This window comes from Salvia splendens, chromosome 18 (assembly GCF_004379255.2).
Source record: "Salvia splendens isolate huo1 chromosome 18, SspV2, whole genome shotgun sequence".
Lineage (NCBI taxonomy): Eukaryota > Viridiplantae > Streptophyta > Magnoliopsida > Lamiales > Lamiaceae > Salvia > Salvia splendens.
In genome coordinates, this window is record NC_056049.1 from 21,912,535 (window position 1) to 21,930,467 (window position 17,933).

General features: G+C 36.3%; 2 protein-coding genes and 2 pseudogenes across 3 annotated transcripts; 1 reads left to right on the forward strand and 3 right to left on the reverse strand.

Moving 5' to 3' along the window:
* Positions 1 to 1,752: 1,752 nt before the first annotated feature.
* LOC121777836 lies at positions 1,753 to 4,283 on the reverse strand (annotated as a pseudogene).
* Positions 4,284 to 6,735: 2,452 nt separating this feature from the next.
* On the reverse strand, positions 6,736 to 13,120 carry LOC121776923 (annotated as a pseudogene).
* LOC121776188 lies at positions 12,899 to 13,558 on the forward strand. Its single transcript, XM_042173337.1, has one exon. The coding sequence runs from the start codon at positions 12,963 to 12,965 to the stop codon at positions 13,341 to 13,343; it is 381 nt and encodes a 126-aa protein (XP_042029271.1). The 5' UTR covers positions 12,899 to 12,962; the 3' UTR covers positions 13,344 to 13,558.
* A 740-nt stretch (positions 13,559 to 14,298) lies between these two features.
* Positions 14,299 to 16,615, reverse strand: LOC121775949 (probable WRKY transcription factor 12). Of its 2 annotated transcripts, none has more exons than XM_042173056.1 (4): positions 16,118 to 16,615; positions 15,896 to 15,957; positions 15,408 to 15,569; positions 14,299 to 14,711 (listed from the first exon to the last, which is right to left on the reverse strand). In XM_042173056.1, the coding sequence occupies exons 1-4, from the start codon at positions 16,328 to 16,330 to the stop codon at positions 14,552 to 14,554; spliced, it is 597 nt and encodes a 198-aa protein (XP_042028990.1). In that variant the 5' UTR covers positions 16,331 to 16,615; the 3' UTR covers positions 14,299 to 14,551. The 2 variants fall into 2 exon arrangements, with proteins under 2 accessions (XP_042028990.1, XP_042028991.1); XM_042173057.1 differs by having other exon boundaries at positions 16,121 to 16,585.
* Between the last annotated feature and the right edge of the window lie 1,318 nt (positions 16,616 to 17,933).

The following is a 17,933-nucleotide window of genomic DNA, read 5'->3' on the forward strand; positions in this document are numbered from 1 at the left end:
ACCAACTTTGTATATAAAATATTTCAATTTGTTTGTACTTATTGACCAATTTTAAATGTCATTTACTACTTTTCATTGCTACAAAATTATTTTGTAAAGTGTTTTGTTTGAGATTTTGATGGTATCTTTGGAGGATTATGAATTTGCCGATTTTCATTTTGATGGTTTTTTTTTGGAGGATTATGCTTTTAGCCGATTTTGACGATTTGCTATGTATGAATTATGATGAAACTTTATTGTATGCGAGATGGAAATATTTTGTTTGTGTGATGGAAGTAATTGAATACGTTGCTTTTGTGATGGAAATAAGCTAACTAACATATTTGACTAATTCAAATTAATTAAGAAAAGATAATATTTTGGTATCACTATATAGATGAAACAATTTGACTAATCATTAATAACTAAGGAAATACTACTATGATTTGGTATAGTGAGAAATTTTTTTAAGGAAAAACGTCCAACAAGGATAAATTATTTCATGAAAAAATATCACGGAAGGTCTGATTTAAAAGAACACGAAATCTGATTCGAGTGTGCTAATTGTTAAAATTCAATTCTCAATTTATTATTAATCGTTTATTATTTTCAGTTGGCTCAGTTAGGCTTTATTTAATTTGATTATCCTATGCATAAATACGGTTACGGAGTATTCAAATATATAGGGAATAAAACAAATATAATACTCCCTCCGTCCCGCACTACTCGCACCTTTCCTTTTGGGCACGGAGATTAAGGAATGAGTGATAGACAAAGTCAACAATTACGGCTGTAGGTATAAATTGTTGCTAAAAATGGAAAGAGTGCAAATAACTTGGAACGCCCAGAAAGGAAATAAGTGCAAGTAGTGCGGGACGGAGGGAGTATCAAAACTAATGTCAAACTAGAGCCTTTATGGCTTTATATTATGGTGATCAACTATCTAGATTTCACGATATGGAAGATTTATTAGATTTATTTTATGCAGTAAGTGTAAACTAGGAAATTAATATTTTGTTACTATGTAGTAATGGATGATGCCGTAGTGACATTTGAATAATGTCATAGTACAATGTAAACGAACTCGATGGATCGTTAAAATAGTGTAGATTTTTCAAATATTTAATGACACATCCCACTTTCTGAATGTCAATCCTTAAATATCTCAAACTATATCTCAAAATATCAAATTAAATATAAATTTATGAAGATTATAACGAAATCTCAATTGCATGTGTTTAGACGAAGAACTTTACGCTAGGGATGTCGAAGCGGGTACCTGCGGCTTTGCACAACTAAAATTTAATTTGTATAGTACTATATCTATAACAGACCACGAGTATAACGTTCTTCCTTGCTTTAGTATGATGTCCTAGTTCAATGTACTAATGACATAAACATGTTTTTGTTTGTTATTTAAATCAAAGAAAGAAAAATAATTGTGTAGTTTGTTGAAGTAAAGGTATGAGATGTGAAAAAGTTGGTAATGGTCAGGGGGCAAAATGGTGAAAAAGAGATGGAATTTGATAAGAGGATATGTGAAGTTGACAGTTGTATGTGAGTTTGGGAAGGGACATAATACATGTGCAATCATACAAGTACATGCATTAAATTATAGTATTACATATAGTCATATAGACATATATATTTGCAAGTGCATGTGCCAACTTGAAAGATGGATTGTGACAAGAGAGTAACTAAGTCAAGTCACCTATTCTACTTCTTCATCTCTGATCCATTTCGTGATTTTAAATGTTGGTAGCTTAAGGAGGTGGAGGTGGAGGTGGGGGTGGAGGTGGGGTAAGGGCACATTATTTCCAACTGCCTACAGTTTCAATATTGGCTGAATAACTCGAATCATCGTCATCGTCATCATCATCATGACTATCCACTCTATCCTCTGTTGATGAATCTCTGTCATTAGTCGATGGATCACGCAGTGACGCTAAACTCAACATATAGTCTTTATCTTCAAGGGAGCCTACTAGTCTCAGGACCTCTATCAAGGCATTCTTTGTTGCATTGTCGCCATTTTTCTCGGAAAAATCAAGAATGGGAGACGTTGGTCAGTTTCGGCCTCCAGTTTTTCGAGCCTTCAGTTGAAGCAGCATTCTGAAAGCAGGATAAAGCCTCAGGAATCCTTGAATTTTGGATGTGGATTTCTGAGACGATCTCCCAAGTCATAGAATTAGGCTTTCCTCCCGCCTCAATTATCTGGTCGAAAAGGGTCTCTGCCTTCTGGAAAAGCCCTTTTCTGACATATGAACTCAAGAGAAGATTTCCCACTCTAGGGTCATATGCTGATTTCACTTCAAGCCATTCATCGTACAACTCCTCAGCACCCACACTGTCATCCATTCTGATTAGAGCAGAGATCATAGTATGGTAGCCCACATTTGGAATATAGACAAATGAAGCCTGTTAGCTGTTAAACTCGATAGACATCCTCTTTATTTCCAGTGCTGCCATATAGACTCATGAGAGAGTGATATGGCATATGATCCCGACCAGTCATTCTAATTTCAATCTTCTTCAAACAGTCTACAGCCTTCTCGAACTGCCCAAACTTGATATACATTGTAGCCATTGTGCTATAAGCAGTCCAATTGGGATTAATGGTGGTATCCAGCTGCATACGGTTAAAAACTTGTTCCATTTTCTCCAGGGATCCCAAAGAACCACAGTATGAAATCCACACGTAGTACGTGTACAAATCTAATGATATGCCCCTTTCCTTCATTTCAGATATCAGAGGCTCAATCTTTTCGTATTCTTTAAAACTCATATAGAGAGTCATCATCACATTATACGGAAGTGGATGACTAGCATATCCTCTATTCTTGATTTCAGCCATCAGAGATTCAGCTTGTTCTCTCATTCTAGCACGGACATAAGCATTCAAAAGGGACCCATACATTCTCTTATCTTTCAAATCATCTGGGAGCTTCTGAAAATATTGCTCAGCCCCTGAAATCCCATGCACTTTAGCAATCAAATCTAGCTGAATAGCAGTATCACTTGTGGTTATTCGGAATCTTTCAGCTCTATTGTTCATCCATTCATAAACCTGCAACGTACACATTATTGTTACAAACAATAGAATAGCAGATACATTAATAATTTGATACAGCTATACAAGCCACAGTTACATTAATATCTAATATCCATAAAGAGCAAACCTGGTTAGTGGCAGCAAAATGCAGCACTCAAATTACAATGAGAATGAGTGGCCATCAGAACAAACTCCCAATGAAAATTTCAAGCCAAACAATACGAGTAAATAAGTATTTAAAATGGCAGTGATGTAAAGGTAATAGATATCATCCCAGATCATATTTTCATTTTTGATTGAGTTGAGCCCACTAATTACTTGAACTCAGTCCTCATAATATGTCAACTAGGTCCTATTATCCTCAATTATGCAACATGGAAGAGAATAAAACGTGAGCATATTGAAATATGAAGAAAACAAAACGGTGTCATCATTGAGCACATTTGCAGCCGCCCTATCTTATCATCAAGGTTATTAACCTCAAAACAAAGTCCTAAAGATTTCACAAAAAACAAACTTTCAGCTAAACCACTTAATTCTTAAAATTGAACTCCAATAGGCTGGCAACCGCTGAAAATCAACACGAACGCAATAATCCATCAAATTCAACAGCAATAGCGAGGTTACAGTATCTAATTCAAAAAACTCACTGGTATATGCAACAGAAACTTCAATATAGATAATGAACAATCAAACGATTGAGGTGAAACTCTACCTGAAGAGCCAATCTGAAGCGCCTGAACTGCCTGAGCTCCTTCACTACTCTGGAGAGCTCCCATTTGGATAGCTTCTTTCCATCATTTTCGGTCTGATTCAACACGGAAGCAGCGCCCACATCCAAAACTGAGTTGTCCAACGACGATATCTTTTTGAATATAGCGTTCCATTTCACCATCGGCCTCTTTTCGTAATCAACAGTTCCATAGCTGTAAGGCTGCGGTGCCGACGAGCACGTGACAAACGCAGGATTGTTGTGGGTTTTAAATGCGACGGATAAATTAGGCTGTTTGAGAAAAAAAGCAGAATTTTGAAGCCCAGACGACAATGAGAGCGAGCTCGAAATCTGCAAATGATTAGAATTCTTCTACTGATAATTTGGGGGAAGAATTTGGGCAGTGGGTTGAAGCAGCATGATTTTGAAGTGGAAAGTTAGGATTTTGGAATTTAGGGTTTATGCTGAGAGTGTGAGAGTGGAAATGGCGCGCCACTGTAATTTGGGATTTTACAGATTTTTCCACTTTTTTGGTCCATTTTGAGATGTTTTTAGATAAGATAACATTGTAGTTTATTCATCCTTGTCCTCGTTACTTTCCTTTATTTACAAATTTGCTACAGAGTTTATTTCAATACGAACCCACCAAATTTTATTACCACGAGGATTTAAATTAATCAGCCAATATAAGTTGTACTATCTCCGTCCCATATCATGAGTCAAATTTACTTTTTTCGCACTAATTTTATAAAAAACAATAAATAATTAAAATAGAAAAATAATAAAATAAAAGAGAGAATAATGTACATAAGATGTAGTATAACTCAAACTTTAGTTATTTAATTATAACTTCATCCAAACTTATCATATTATAATCTTTTTCTCTATAAGAGCATCCATAATAGAAATAGACTAGCAAAAACCTAGCCAAAAAACTCCTCTTGCCACATCATCATGCCATTTGCACAGTCTAGTCACTGCCCTAGCCAAGCAACGACCAAGCAATAGCTAGCCATTGCCCTAGCCCTTCTGAGAAAAAAAACATCAAAAACAACAACAACGAAATGAATTGGAGAAAAAAATATAGGAAAAAAATAAAATGGAAATAGAAAACTTTTATTTTTTTTTAATAAAATCGGCTAGCCTGTCGCTCGCCGCGCGACAAACGGCCATCGATCAGCTAGCCGGTTAGTCCACACCCAACCTCTCAGTCGTTGATTTTTTGTCCTCTCAGCTAGCCTACCACAATAGCGAATTAGCTGAGCGCCCTGAACGCATGCTAGTGGCTAGGCCGCCAGCTAGTCTGCTATCATGAATGCTCTAAAAAAAACTTCCTAAGAGTCATAGGAGTATTAAATTTGTTTTGGATTATCTTTTGTCTGAATATATCCTCGCATTGATATCAATGACGTAAATTGAGTGTGACACGGCCGAGCTGAGTGGACCGAGTCAATGCAGGAATTTAACTCAATTAAAAATCAGGCTGCAAAGACTTAGTCTGCTGAATTAATAGTACTCCCAATTATTTAAGTATTATAAGTACTAAACACATTTCCTCATTTAGTTCCTTAATTAAAATAAAGATAAATATTTTTATCCTTATAGACCCATTTTAAATTTGTAGCATAAAATTTTCCATTTAAATTAATCTCAGAGAAAGAGTCGTAAAACTTTTTCTAAAGTCCCTCACCCTACACCTCAAAAAGTAAAAGAAAAATCCCATACTAAGTCATGAATAGTTTTACGTCTCTTTCTGTTTGAGATTAATATGATAAAATTAGTTACAAATTTAAAATCGAGGGGTTTAGTCTATAAAGATAGAATAGTACTACAATCATAATTGTGTTTATTAAGGGAGTATGTCATATTTGATTAACAATTAAATGATCCTTTAATAAAGGTGCTAGAGGTTCACTAATTCGACGAAAGTCGTAGTTTGGTGAATAAAATTTTTATTGATAAATATAAGGCTCCTCTGGTACAGTCAAGTCAACTAGTAAAACGAAGAAAAACTAAAGCAAAGAAACAGTAATATTTCAGACCAAATTATCCGGTTGAGCATCAGCATCAGCATCAGCACCAACGCCGCCGCCGCCGCCGCCGCCGCCACCACCAAGCTTTTCTACGACTAGGCGCGCCATCTCCCCGTCCTCCTCCTCCTCGACCGGAGCATCTATCTTGCTCAACGCTGCATGAAGTATTACGAGGGGAGCGGTGGAAGCGAGGACAATCAAGAGATGAAGAGCAGCGTCGGTAAGCACGAGCGCCACAGCCGCCAACACGAAGAGAATAAAAAACACGATCCGCTTGTCGATGATCCGGTGAAGGAGGACGGAACCAGGGAGAGCCCGCAGCAGAAGGGAGTAGAGAAACGCCACTTCGGTGGCGGCGACAAGAAACACGATCGAGACATTACGCCGTGGGATGAGGGCGATGAAGAGCACGGTCCAGATGAATGTCACGTAGTACAAACTGAAGCTTTCGAGGTTTCTCGCTACCCTAATCGCAGCTGATTCTGGGCTTGAAGGTATGTCGAAGGGGAACGAAAAGGCTATGGTGTAGATCTTCTTTTTCGACAAATCTTTTGATCCGTCGTCGTCCTCGGCAGGCAGAGGTGGTGGGGGATTGGTGGACGGCCTCTGTGTGGTGGCGCCATAGTTAGCCATGTAGGAAATAAAGCAGAAAAATGAAAAAGGAAACTGAATTGGGGAGTGAAGGTGGATTAGGCTCTCATATATCATATGTAGTGAGGAGGAGTATAGGAGGAGACTTTCTCGCCAACTATGTCTTAATAGTCCAAGTCAACGATAGACTTGTCATTACTCATTAATGGAATATCAACAAATTTCCACAAAAAATTACTATTAAATTTCCCTAAGGACTATATCTCTAAATTACAGATGAAATATTTATGAAGATCTAAACAAATTATGACGATTTTTCGTCGTTTTAATGTACTGTAGCAGCGGAATTTACCTCAAGGATCTGTAAATCAGCATCCTGGCCAGCTTCTGTGAATTATTTCGTTGTTATTCGTGTTTCCATGTACAAAAACCTTCGGTTATTTAACCTGGAGAAGATAGAGAAACCATAGGTACACTACATATACTACTAGGTCTATTCAAACAAAAGAATGAGATAGATCTTCTACACCTACCAGAGATATGGGAGGAAATCCAGCTTGAAGATGAGTCCCAGAAAACCCAGTCATGCTAAGTAGACACTTGTAACCATTTATTTGAGCATGCTCGCTGCAATAAAATGAAAACGCTCCGGATTATTTTATGAAAAATCGAAGAAGAAAACACTGTGTTAGGCTCTAAGCTATATAAAAATCCTTTGTCTAATGTTGTCTTAGGATAAAAGAATTCTATGCTGCTAAACCATATAATCCATATTGACAAATACGAAAGTCGCCTTAAAAGGTAGGTAAAATTTCTTCGCTGAAATTCTTGAAGAGGAATCCCTTCTTCTTTAGAGTACCTGAACCAAAGAATAGTTGTATGATGAAATGGGAGAAGTATTGACCATATAATGTGAAAAAAGTTAAAAAGAGAAATCTCAGTGACGAACATAGTTTCGGCTCTAGATTCTCTCCATCAGACCATTTATGGAAAGATGAACAAAGATATAGAACATACACAATGACAACCATGTCATGTAATGGTTTTATGGGAAAGGAAAAGCAAGCTAGCAAATTAACTTACACTTGAAAACAGAAAATGAAAAAAAAGATGAATTTCTGTGTGGTGCCAGGGTTGTTTATGGGTGAGAGAGAAAGAGGAAGTGTGTATAGAAACTCTGCATCTTCAAAATTTCTGCCGCAACAGTTTCACTAAGATAAAGAGAAATATTTAGAAAAAAGATCCTCAATCATACCGCCACGGATCATGGTTTTCACAGAAGCGTGAGATACCATTCATTGCTGAGAACGTGTCGATGTGAACCCAGAGTTCATTTGAATTGTGTTCCAAATGCCCTGTTAAACCAATACATGATCCTCATGAGTTATTGCAGTTTAGAGTGAATACTTGTATTTGATGTCTAAAGTTACTGATATCGCTAACAAGAAAATCAAATACATTCTAGTTTCAACACACGCATGCAAGAAATCAAAATAAAAGGGCGCCAATATATAAAATTACACATTGAACCTGAGAGAAAACAAATGGTAATTTAAGTTAACAATGCAAATGGTCAAAGTAATTAATCACATTTCAAAATACTTCTTTTGGATTAAAATGATGCTACAGTTTGAGTTGCACGAAAGCAATTGAAGCTTGTAAGATTAAAGTTAAATGTAGTCAATTTCTCTGAGCTGGGTGGTGTGTGCACGCGAGGGGAGAAGAAAGAGCTTACCCATCTTATGCAAAACTTTTAGGGCATGGCCGCTAGGATAGTTCTCGTATGATGCCATAAACATTAAAATTGTACACCCTAAACTGCATAATAAGAAGTCAGCAGAGACAGGAAAAGTTATCGACAGTTAAACAAAAAGTTACTTGACTTAAACTGATCAGGAACAGACCCAGCATGGCAATGTTAAGATATTTCCATAAACTCTTTTTCCGATTGTTGTAGCTGGAGAAATTTATTATTAGAAAAAAAGGAAGAAGAAAAACTTGACTGGATCAACTTGTCAACAATTGACAATTGTGAGTACTATTATTTAACAGAAGTAATTTGTGGGAATAGTTGCATACATTCTGCTAGCAGCAATTGCTGCAGATAGGTTGAAGATAGGAAGAGAGCTAATAATGAATCGGAGTTCCTGTAACAGGAGATTCAAATAACAGAAGCTGTGCAACAGGCTGACATGAAGTCAAATAAAGCTGATTCAAAGGAGGCATTACCTTGTGTGGAAGCTTTGAGTAGAGAGTAACAAAAGATAAAACAGGAATAACATAGATCCGAATCCTTCTGTCAAGAAATAAACCTAGCTGCAGCAAAATGTTCCAATCAAATCAGGCAAAAGAAAATTATTCTAAGATTAGGATTTACAAAGTTGGGCAGGGCTGTCGCCTCTTTCTAGCAGCTTATACACTAGAGCTCGATTTTTTGACAGAATCAAATTACTCAACTAACACTTATACAGATACCAAAAAGTTTGGCAAAAAAAAAAGAAACTGCGCATAGCATTAGATTACATATATACTACAAGCACAAAACCAAGAAAATAAGACTAAATGTGCAGTAGGCAGACATTGCAATTTGCAAGCCATGAGAAAGTGATTGAATCAGATATTGTTTGATACTATACTAATATAACTTCAGATGACACCACTCACAAGAGACATTACACAGGATTCAGATTTTTTGATAAATAAATACTTATGCTCACCACAGACAGTGGATATGCCACCAGCAGCGAGCAGGGGAGAGCAGATGGGAAGTACCAGTGAAAAGCATGAGTCTAGAGGAAGTTATGGGGAAAAAATAGAAGCCAACCAGACATTAAGGAGTTTTGTCTAAAGGAAGTTATCAAAAAATTAAGAAGTCAAGCAGCAAACATAAGGAATGGTTGCCTTTAATAAAAGGATACACCCCATTCAGAACTTCGATTCAACACTGAATTAAACCAAAAGACTTCCAGCTCAGGCGATAATATCCTCCTCCATATGACTGAATCAACCATCACTGTCAATCCTGCAACTCAATATTATAAAAGTTGACATTTTTGACATATAGATAAGTAAAGACATGAATTATGTAGAGATAATAGGTGTTTAGCTAACAAACCTATGAAAGAGCAAGCAGCTATCAAGCACGATATTACAGCTTTCCGCAATGAAATAGATCTAGATTGTAGTTGATTAATTCAAGGCATAGTTAGAGGCCGAAAACATGAAAAGATCAAATGGCTAGCATATAGCATCCCGAGCAAATAGGCAAAGACACTAAGGTATCACATTCTTCTTGTGATTAAAAAATAACGCATTATGCCATATAAACAAACTCCTAATAAAACCTGATTCCATAAAAATACAGTACATTCCAAGATAAAGTCTCAGAATCTCTGAAGTAAGAAGTAATTCAGTTTTTGCGATGGAAACAATAGCATCTTCACATAATGTAAGTTTTTAATAAGGCAAAATATACACCTGATCAATATGAAGATTCATATTGATGACAAAAAATGGAACATATTGGGGAAAAAATTCTAGAGCATGCTTGCATTTACTATATGTGGGGGAGAGAGATAGAGATCAAGCAACAGAAGAAGTAAAATAGAGAAAACAATCAACTAAAATCGTTATTATTAATCATAACTATACCACATACCAGCAAAAGCTCAAGCCCCAGTGGTGAAACAAGTAGCGGGATGTCACATCTAAAAACGATGGTGGCAAAAACCTGACCATGGAAAACAGACCTTCATAAATCAAAATATGATAAAAGTTGACACATCTTTTATCTCTGACAAAACCAAAAAAAAATCGTGATTGTAGGCTTAAGGCTTCAGAGATTGTTGCCTAAATGATTATAAAAAATCAAATAAAATTTCTTAATATATTTGGAATTGAGGCAACTAAGTGGAACTAATCAAAGGGATGCAATATGAAGTCTGATTTGCCTGACTAATCAGAAACAAGAACTGAAGGACAGGGAAATCATATATAAATATAAACTTGGAGCTACTACCATGGTCCATAACAACAATACATTAGTTCGACATACTATAACTAATAAAATCCAGTATTACAATCTCAGCAAAGATTTGCAGTTGGGAATTCATACCAAAGAATTCAATGCTGCATAAAACCTTTTCTGAAACCAATACCCATATGCCAAGTTTACTACAAAGTGCAAACAACAAATTAGGGCTAAATCAGCACACAAAGTGAAATATTTATGACACAATGCTAAGTTACAAAACAAGGTTGAAACACCTTATCTTAAAGACCACAATATAATGAAAGACGTACATGTTGGTGTGTGAAAGAACATATGACATGGAGAAAAAATGAGAAATTCACAATAGTTTGTATTAACAGCTGATGTCCTGATTTAGATATGGAATGCATTTAATTCATGAAATTGCACGGAGCACATTTTGTTTACTTAAATGACAGTGAATATCTATTGCGAACGCATTTTGCATTTTATGAGAAATCTGTAGAGGTTGTTTGGCTGCGAGGTCCTGAAAACATAAACTTGCAGTTCGAGATGAGATTTGCAAAAATCTTCTGTGGATGCTGTTCGTCACTTATAACAAGAATTCCTTAAAAAATTAATACAAGTGCCATATTGATGGTAAATCAAACAAAGATCAAAGATATCACCATATTCACATCCTTCAACCATCTCAGCTATTTATCTAAATATCTAAGCATGAATGACTCAGCTGCCATAAACCAAATACTATTATACAGTGAAGTGCGACCCTCTTCAGCAACATAAAATCTCATTTTTGGTTAGTCTAGACATAGAACGTTGGACAGTGATGTTAGCAACAGCAAGAAAATAGAGTAAATCAAAATAGACCTAGCGCAGGTGACAATACCTAAGCCAAATGCCAAGATGTTAGGAAGGGGGCGTGAGCAGTAGAACAGCATGTGAAACTGAATTGCAGTCAATATTACAAAAAAAGCTTCCACTTGAGATCCAAAGTTCTTCCTGATCTGCAAAAGTATGTAGTAGGTTCGCATAGCTCATTATAACCCAAGGATTCCGGCTCAAACATGATTTCAAAGATTCAGAGACTGTAGAAGGAAGGGAATAAAAAAAGATGCAGCTCTCTTAAGGAAAATGAGCAAAAGCTTTTCACAACCAGAAAGAGACATATATAATCAGTTGTTAAAGATTTTTTTTCCAGCATTACTTGTTTTGATGTTAGCAACCTTGTTTGGTAATCATTTAACAAGGGGAGGATTTTAATGTTATATTAGCAAACCCATAATGTCCTAAATACATGATTTACTCAGACATCTACATAAGAGAACAAGCAAAAAAAGTAAAAGAGTGCATGGAAGATACTTTTAAGTTAAAAATACCTGAATACGAAAGAAACGCAACGAAGACAATATGATGAAGCCTAACACCAAACGAACTGGACAGAACAAAGTAAGGCAAATGAAAATGGATACACACCACATGATAGCATATAAACAAAGTATCTTGGCGGAGGAACTGAAGACTAATAGAAAGCATAAAAGTAATAAAGGTTCCACGGTTCAAGTATCACCTGCATAAAGACTGTATAGCTTTGGAAACTGCAATAAACTAGCAGCTAGCACAAATGGAGAAGCTAGAGTTGATACGAGAATGGAGCCTGTAAGAAAAGTAATAATGTTGGAAAACTGACCAATTTGGTGGTTCCTAAGATCCTGTGATACTATCAAAGTAGAACAATTAGGCTTCACATATAACCAATAATGTGATCCGTCATAAATTGTGACAAAATATTAAGCAAGCTTACCCAAACGGAATTGGCATAGCAAGTAACTGAAGGGCATTGGAAACAATAGCATAAAAAAACTTACCAATAAATGTACGAGGGACTACTCCAGGAAATTCCAAATGATCATACTGAGCTAGAACACAGATAAAATGAAAAAGTAGCCCAAAAATTCCTAACTGATCAAAACATCTAATTTTACCTTTTCTATATGATGCTGGTGGTACAGAATGTCGAGCATTGCCTACCAACATAGCACAAGTCAATCCATCGGTTTTTCTATCCATCGGTTTTTCTCATTGTTCGTCGAGGCAGAATTTATCAAGGCAAATCTATTCCCAATAAAAAAAAACTGATGCCAAAAAAATCGAAAATCAGCAATGATTGGAGAATTACGACATACCTGAACGTTGAAGCTTTCTTCAACCTTAGTGTAAGGCGCCATGAACACGTAAAACGCAGCAATTAGCCCCAGCAACAGATCGTAACCTTATTGCAAAGAGTTTGGGTGAGCTGATCGGTTAAACTGAAACGAACAGCTGAAAATTTATCGAATTTACCATAAACTTGCATTGAATTAGAACTTAGCGCCATTTCGTCTTCTGTAGAGTGCAAAACCCAGAGACCTGAAGAAGTAGAGACGCAATTTTCAATATTGCCCCAAAAGTTTGATAATATTCCAATTCAAACTCTAATTTTGCATTGAATTGTTATATCAATTTTAAAATATTTCATTTCATAACTAAACTACCGAAGGTTTTTGTGAGCAACTAATTTCCTAATTCTCGAAACCCCAAATTGGCACTGCCGTGCCGGCGGAAATGGCGGCCCAGGGCACACACCTCCTCCAATTAGTTCTGTCCTGCCGGAAAATCACGGCGCAGGTGACGTGCAGCAGCTCGAAGTCGATCGTAGCCATGGCCTCATCGACCGAGGAAGAGTTCATCAAAGCTTACAGAGCGAAATTGAACCGGTTCCCACGGTCGAGCATCTACTGGGACTCGAAGACCGCATCGCGAATCGGCGATAAGATCGGGATCCGCCTCCAAGAGAAGGGCGTGTCGAGCGTGGGAATCGACGTGCGGGAGGAGCTGTCGAGGCCTATCCACTACCGCAGGCTGCTGGGGCCCTTCTTCGAATCGGTGAAGCGGACTGGAATCACCGTCAGCGGCGCCGAGGATTTGGTTTTCCTCGGCCGGTGATTGATTGGTGAGGTAGTGCAATTGGATCATCTACGCAGACGCATTTGTTTAATTCTGTTTTGGATTTTGAGATAGTATTGTCTGTTTATACAATTTTGAGCTGGTGTTTAATAACTGCTCAAATTCGGAATGATGGATTGAGCAAATAGTGGTGCTAACTATGTTGATAGAATCATCTTCAAAAATCAATTGCATATATTTTGCATTTCGGTTTATCAATGAATCCACAACTCATTTGAAATGTCTCATTTTTTCTTATGGTCGGATGAAGTAAGCTTCCCAAATTGGAAACCTTACTTTTTAAATTGCCATATGTGATTGCCGCCACAGCCTAATTTTCATGTCGTTGGAGCCATTGCCTTGGGATCGAAGAGATTTTCATAACCACGACAGATCCGTCCGTGCCATCACCGAAGGATTGGTCCTCTCCACAAATGGAGGGACTAGCAACAGCCGGAAATCGCGTTGAGCCACCTACGTTTTTTTTAAGATGGGAGATGTATTTTCGCGAAGGTTATTTTCTGAAGATGGAGATGTGTTTTCGCGCATGGGGAGAACTGGGGCGTCTGATAAGGGAGTGAGAGACGCAGAGCCTTATAGTTATGCGTCACTCACTTCCAAGAATTTTTTTTTTTAAAAAAGCTTCTCGATTTGGAAAGCTTATTTCCATATTGGACCAGAAAAAGAGACCTCTTCTAGCTCGTTTCACTTACATATGTTTCTTCGTGTTTTTAAAAGTCCATGTCGATCCCACACTTAATGACGGGCGCAAGGGAGTATTTCTTCAAATCAGTATTGAATCGCAAATTAAACCTTAATAGCAAACAAAGGAAGCGTCTTGATAAATTTCGTAAAGGGAAAAGCTTTTTGGCCTTAATATGGCCGGTCGTAATCGTAAAGCAACAATAAAAAGCATTGGTTCGATAATAATATGATCAAATAGCACTGCTCGATATGAAATTAAGATTGAATGAAGATGATATATGTATGAAAAATTACACGTTCCTCGTTTCAACAGCTGCCAAAAAGTGAATGGCTCGACAAGGAAAGGGCAGGTTTTTTTATCATACATATAACAATATAATATTCACTATCCAACATTAGGCTAAGCGGAAAAATATAAGCAAATGTAAATAAACAAGATCTAGAGGAGGTTTATAAAAAAATATACACGACATAGACAAAGATATTTCCGGCAAGTATGACAGTTAAAAAGAGGTGTAACAGTCGTGCTCGGAGTTGGAATCATCAGAGGGAGAGTGGTTGTGTCTGCCTTCATACGTTGTAATCACCATCCTGCAGTCTTCCGACAGCCGCTCCACTCTCTTCTTCACCCGACAATTGCTATGCGTGCATCGGTAGTAGCTTCTGCAACACCATCACACCATCAATCTTCTATATTCAAAATTACATAAAACCTAACTAATGCAAACAAAATTCTGGGTGTATCTAAGGCCAAAGGTATTTATCTATCCAAAAAAAGCTTGAAGTGAATGAAAAAATTGCTATCGGTTAATATAATCTGAGAATTAGGAATATATGTAGTTTCATTTTTTTATTCATCTACATGACTTTCCATCTAATCTAATTAAAACAATATATAGCATAATTATAAACTCAAGAAGAATCCAAATATGTGATTGTTACCTCTAGCTTGTAACGTACATTCTACTTAACCTATATAGTATATATGTGTTTATGCAATTAATATGAGACATAACATGGAGATCTAACAAGAAGCAAATTTGTAGTTGAGAAAATGCAGGCCTTGAGAGTATTCTGATTAGCTTTATTTATGCTATTTTTACATGTATAAATACTAGAATTAATTAGACATTGCTAATTGTTGATGGAAAACTATAGAAGAAAGACTACATACACGCATACTATTTTAATCTTGAAATAACTAATTGAGGAAGGATAAACCATTGTCATACAACTGATTAAGAAGTTAGTTAATCTCTAGACTCTTGCCATCATAATCAAAAACTCCTTGAATCCCTATAGAGATTATAGAGAATATTAATTAAACATTAAGCAATAGCAATTGATTTACAAATTTACCTTGGATGGAGGCTATTCTTGACAACTTTCTGGCCATACTTCCTCCATTTGTATCCATCATCAAGAACATCGACATCGCTCCTCGTCTGAAAACAAAACCTCGGCTCCCGCAGCTTCCTCCTTATCTTCACCTTGTTCTTGTCCGACGAAGAACTCCTCCACCTTCAAATCACACATTTCACATAATCACGCCTTAATTTAGGCGATTAAGCCTTACATCACATGCAACAGTATAGTGGAATTGTTGTACTTGTGCTTGCCATTATTGATCTGAATCAGACTCGATAATAGTTCATGCACCAAAATGAATGATTTTATTTATTTTTTTTCCCCTTGTGGAATCTCTCTCTTCTCTCTCTCTCTCTATCTTCACACAAGCCGCCACTTGACCGGAAAGAAATCTTTCCCAAAGGAAATGAAGCACCAAAATAGATCTCTAGCTAGGGTTTCATAATCAAAGTAGAGAAATTAAATCAAAATTAAACTACCATGAATTGGAAGCGTCGTTGGCGTTGTTACTCTCATCATTCACAGCCTTAGGATCCACCACCTACACACGAATAATTCCCATTTTATAATTCAATCCACACACGAAAAAGAAAGACCAACTCCTTAATTGCAAACAAAGCAAGAAATAAAAAAGATTTCAATTTCACAATGAGTAGAAAACCCCAACCGATAAATAAAGAGAGACAGAAAGGGTAACTAACTACTTGGTCGTTATTATTCCATGAGGATCTATTCACAGGAAGCTGCTGCTCATCATGACTGAACCCTGCGGCGGCGGCGGCGGCTTTCACGGGCGGCGGCGGCGGGAGGAAGCTGAGCACCGGATTGTGATGATCCTCGAACTGAACAAACCCCATTTGATCAGAGAAGGTAATCGGGAGATGGTGATGATCGAAAATGGGAGGGCCTTCCATTATCGTTTAAATTGGTGGTTTTTTTCTTCGTCAAAGGAAGGATTGATGAATTGTTTGATGTTTCTTGGAGCTCAGCCCCTCAAATAGTTAGTGGATGTTGGATATTTACTGCATGTTTAATACAGTACAGAACAGATGTGTGTGGTGTGGCCTCGAATCTATACATATATGTGTGTGTGTATGTATGTATGTGTGGATTTCATTTTTATTGTAAAGATTGAATTTTTATTGTGTGTGACAAATAATTAATGGAATAGGGGTTGGAATAGTGTTGTTTGGTCAACTAGTAAACGCTGGATGGAATATTTGTGGGGTGAAAATTCAAGATTATACATGATCGTGTTTCTACTACTTAGGTTGTCCTGGCTGACAACCTTCAATCTCTCTCTCCTTTCTCTATATATCTCTGGCTTCCCACTAGAGAAACCATTGCACACTAATGATCAAGGTTATTTTTTTATTAAGGGTTAGTAATTCTTTGGGGTAGTTAATTAGTGATGATTAATTAACTGAGGATGAGTGAAGGCTGTGTGAATGTGTTAATTTCTGGAAAAATAATATTTTTTTATTATTGTGGAAAACTAAAATAAATAGGAGAATAAGATATTTTTGTTGTTTGGGGAAATTTCATTAAATAGTTGATTCCACGATATGTCAGCTCCTTCTCATCCTTCACAAGCCAGCTAGTGACAATTGGCGCATCAACTTTTTCTTTTTAATTTGTCTCATCCATTACAAGCATGTTAGGGACGACTGTCATACTAACTTTTGCCTTGGTTCCACAAATTTCGTTTCTTGAATTTATCATTAAGTGTCAATTTTATAATTATGCCAGAGTTGAGAAAATCAAGTGTGTGTTTAGACGTACTACAATAAACTTATTTTATAAGAACACAAAATTAGAGACACAATTATTTATGTTAGAAAATATTGCAAAATTGCTGGAAGTGAGGGTGCAAAGTAAGACACCCTTAAGTTGATGATACAATTGTTCATGAAAGCTTAATCATTTATTTTCTCGGATGCTTTCGTTTGCGTTTCTTAATTTTAATTGAAACATTAAAATTGACGACATTTTTAAAAAATAGGTGATATATTTAGAAATATAAATTAGCGTCCTTAACTAACAAAAAAATTCCTTTAAACATTTACTTTACTTATAGTAGGCTAGGAGTATAAGTACTATATAGCATAAAAATATCTAATTGTGAGATGGGTTACTTAAAATAATTAATTTGGTTTTAAATCATATTTCGATGGTTTATATAAAATATAGTAGTACTTTATAAATTACAAATATATTACTATTAAAATATAGTAGTGCTAGATTTATACTCGTTATAACGATGTCAAATAAGTTTGTGTACATTTGCACATAAAAATTAAAAAAATGTATTAAACGAGTTCAATGAAGATAAAGAATAAGAGACACAAGAAAGAGTAAAAAAAAATCCTTTAAACATTACTTTACTTATAGTAGGCTAGGAGTATAAGTACTATATAGCATAAAAATATCTAATTGTGAGATGGGTTACTTAAAATAATTAATTTGGTTTTAAATCATATTTCGATGGTTTATATAAAATATAGTAGTACTTTATAA

Coding starts and splice junctions, on each gene's coding strand:
- LOC121776188 (XM_042173337.1), top strand. CDS start 12,963: ATGGCGGCCCAGGGCACACACCTCCTCCAATTAGTTCTGTCCTGCCGG.
- LOC121775949 (XM_042173056.1), bottom strand. CDS start 16,330: ATGGAAGGCCCTCCCATTTTCGATCATCACCATCTCCCGATTACCTTC. Junction 15,958..16,117: donor GGAATAATAACGACCAAGTA/GTTAGTTACCCT, acceptor ATTCGTGTGTAG/GTGGTGGATCCTAAGGCTGT. Junction 15,570..15,895: donor AACGACGCTTCCAATTCATG/GTAGTTTAATTT, acceptor TGTGATTTGAAG/GTGGAGGAGTTCTTCGTCGG.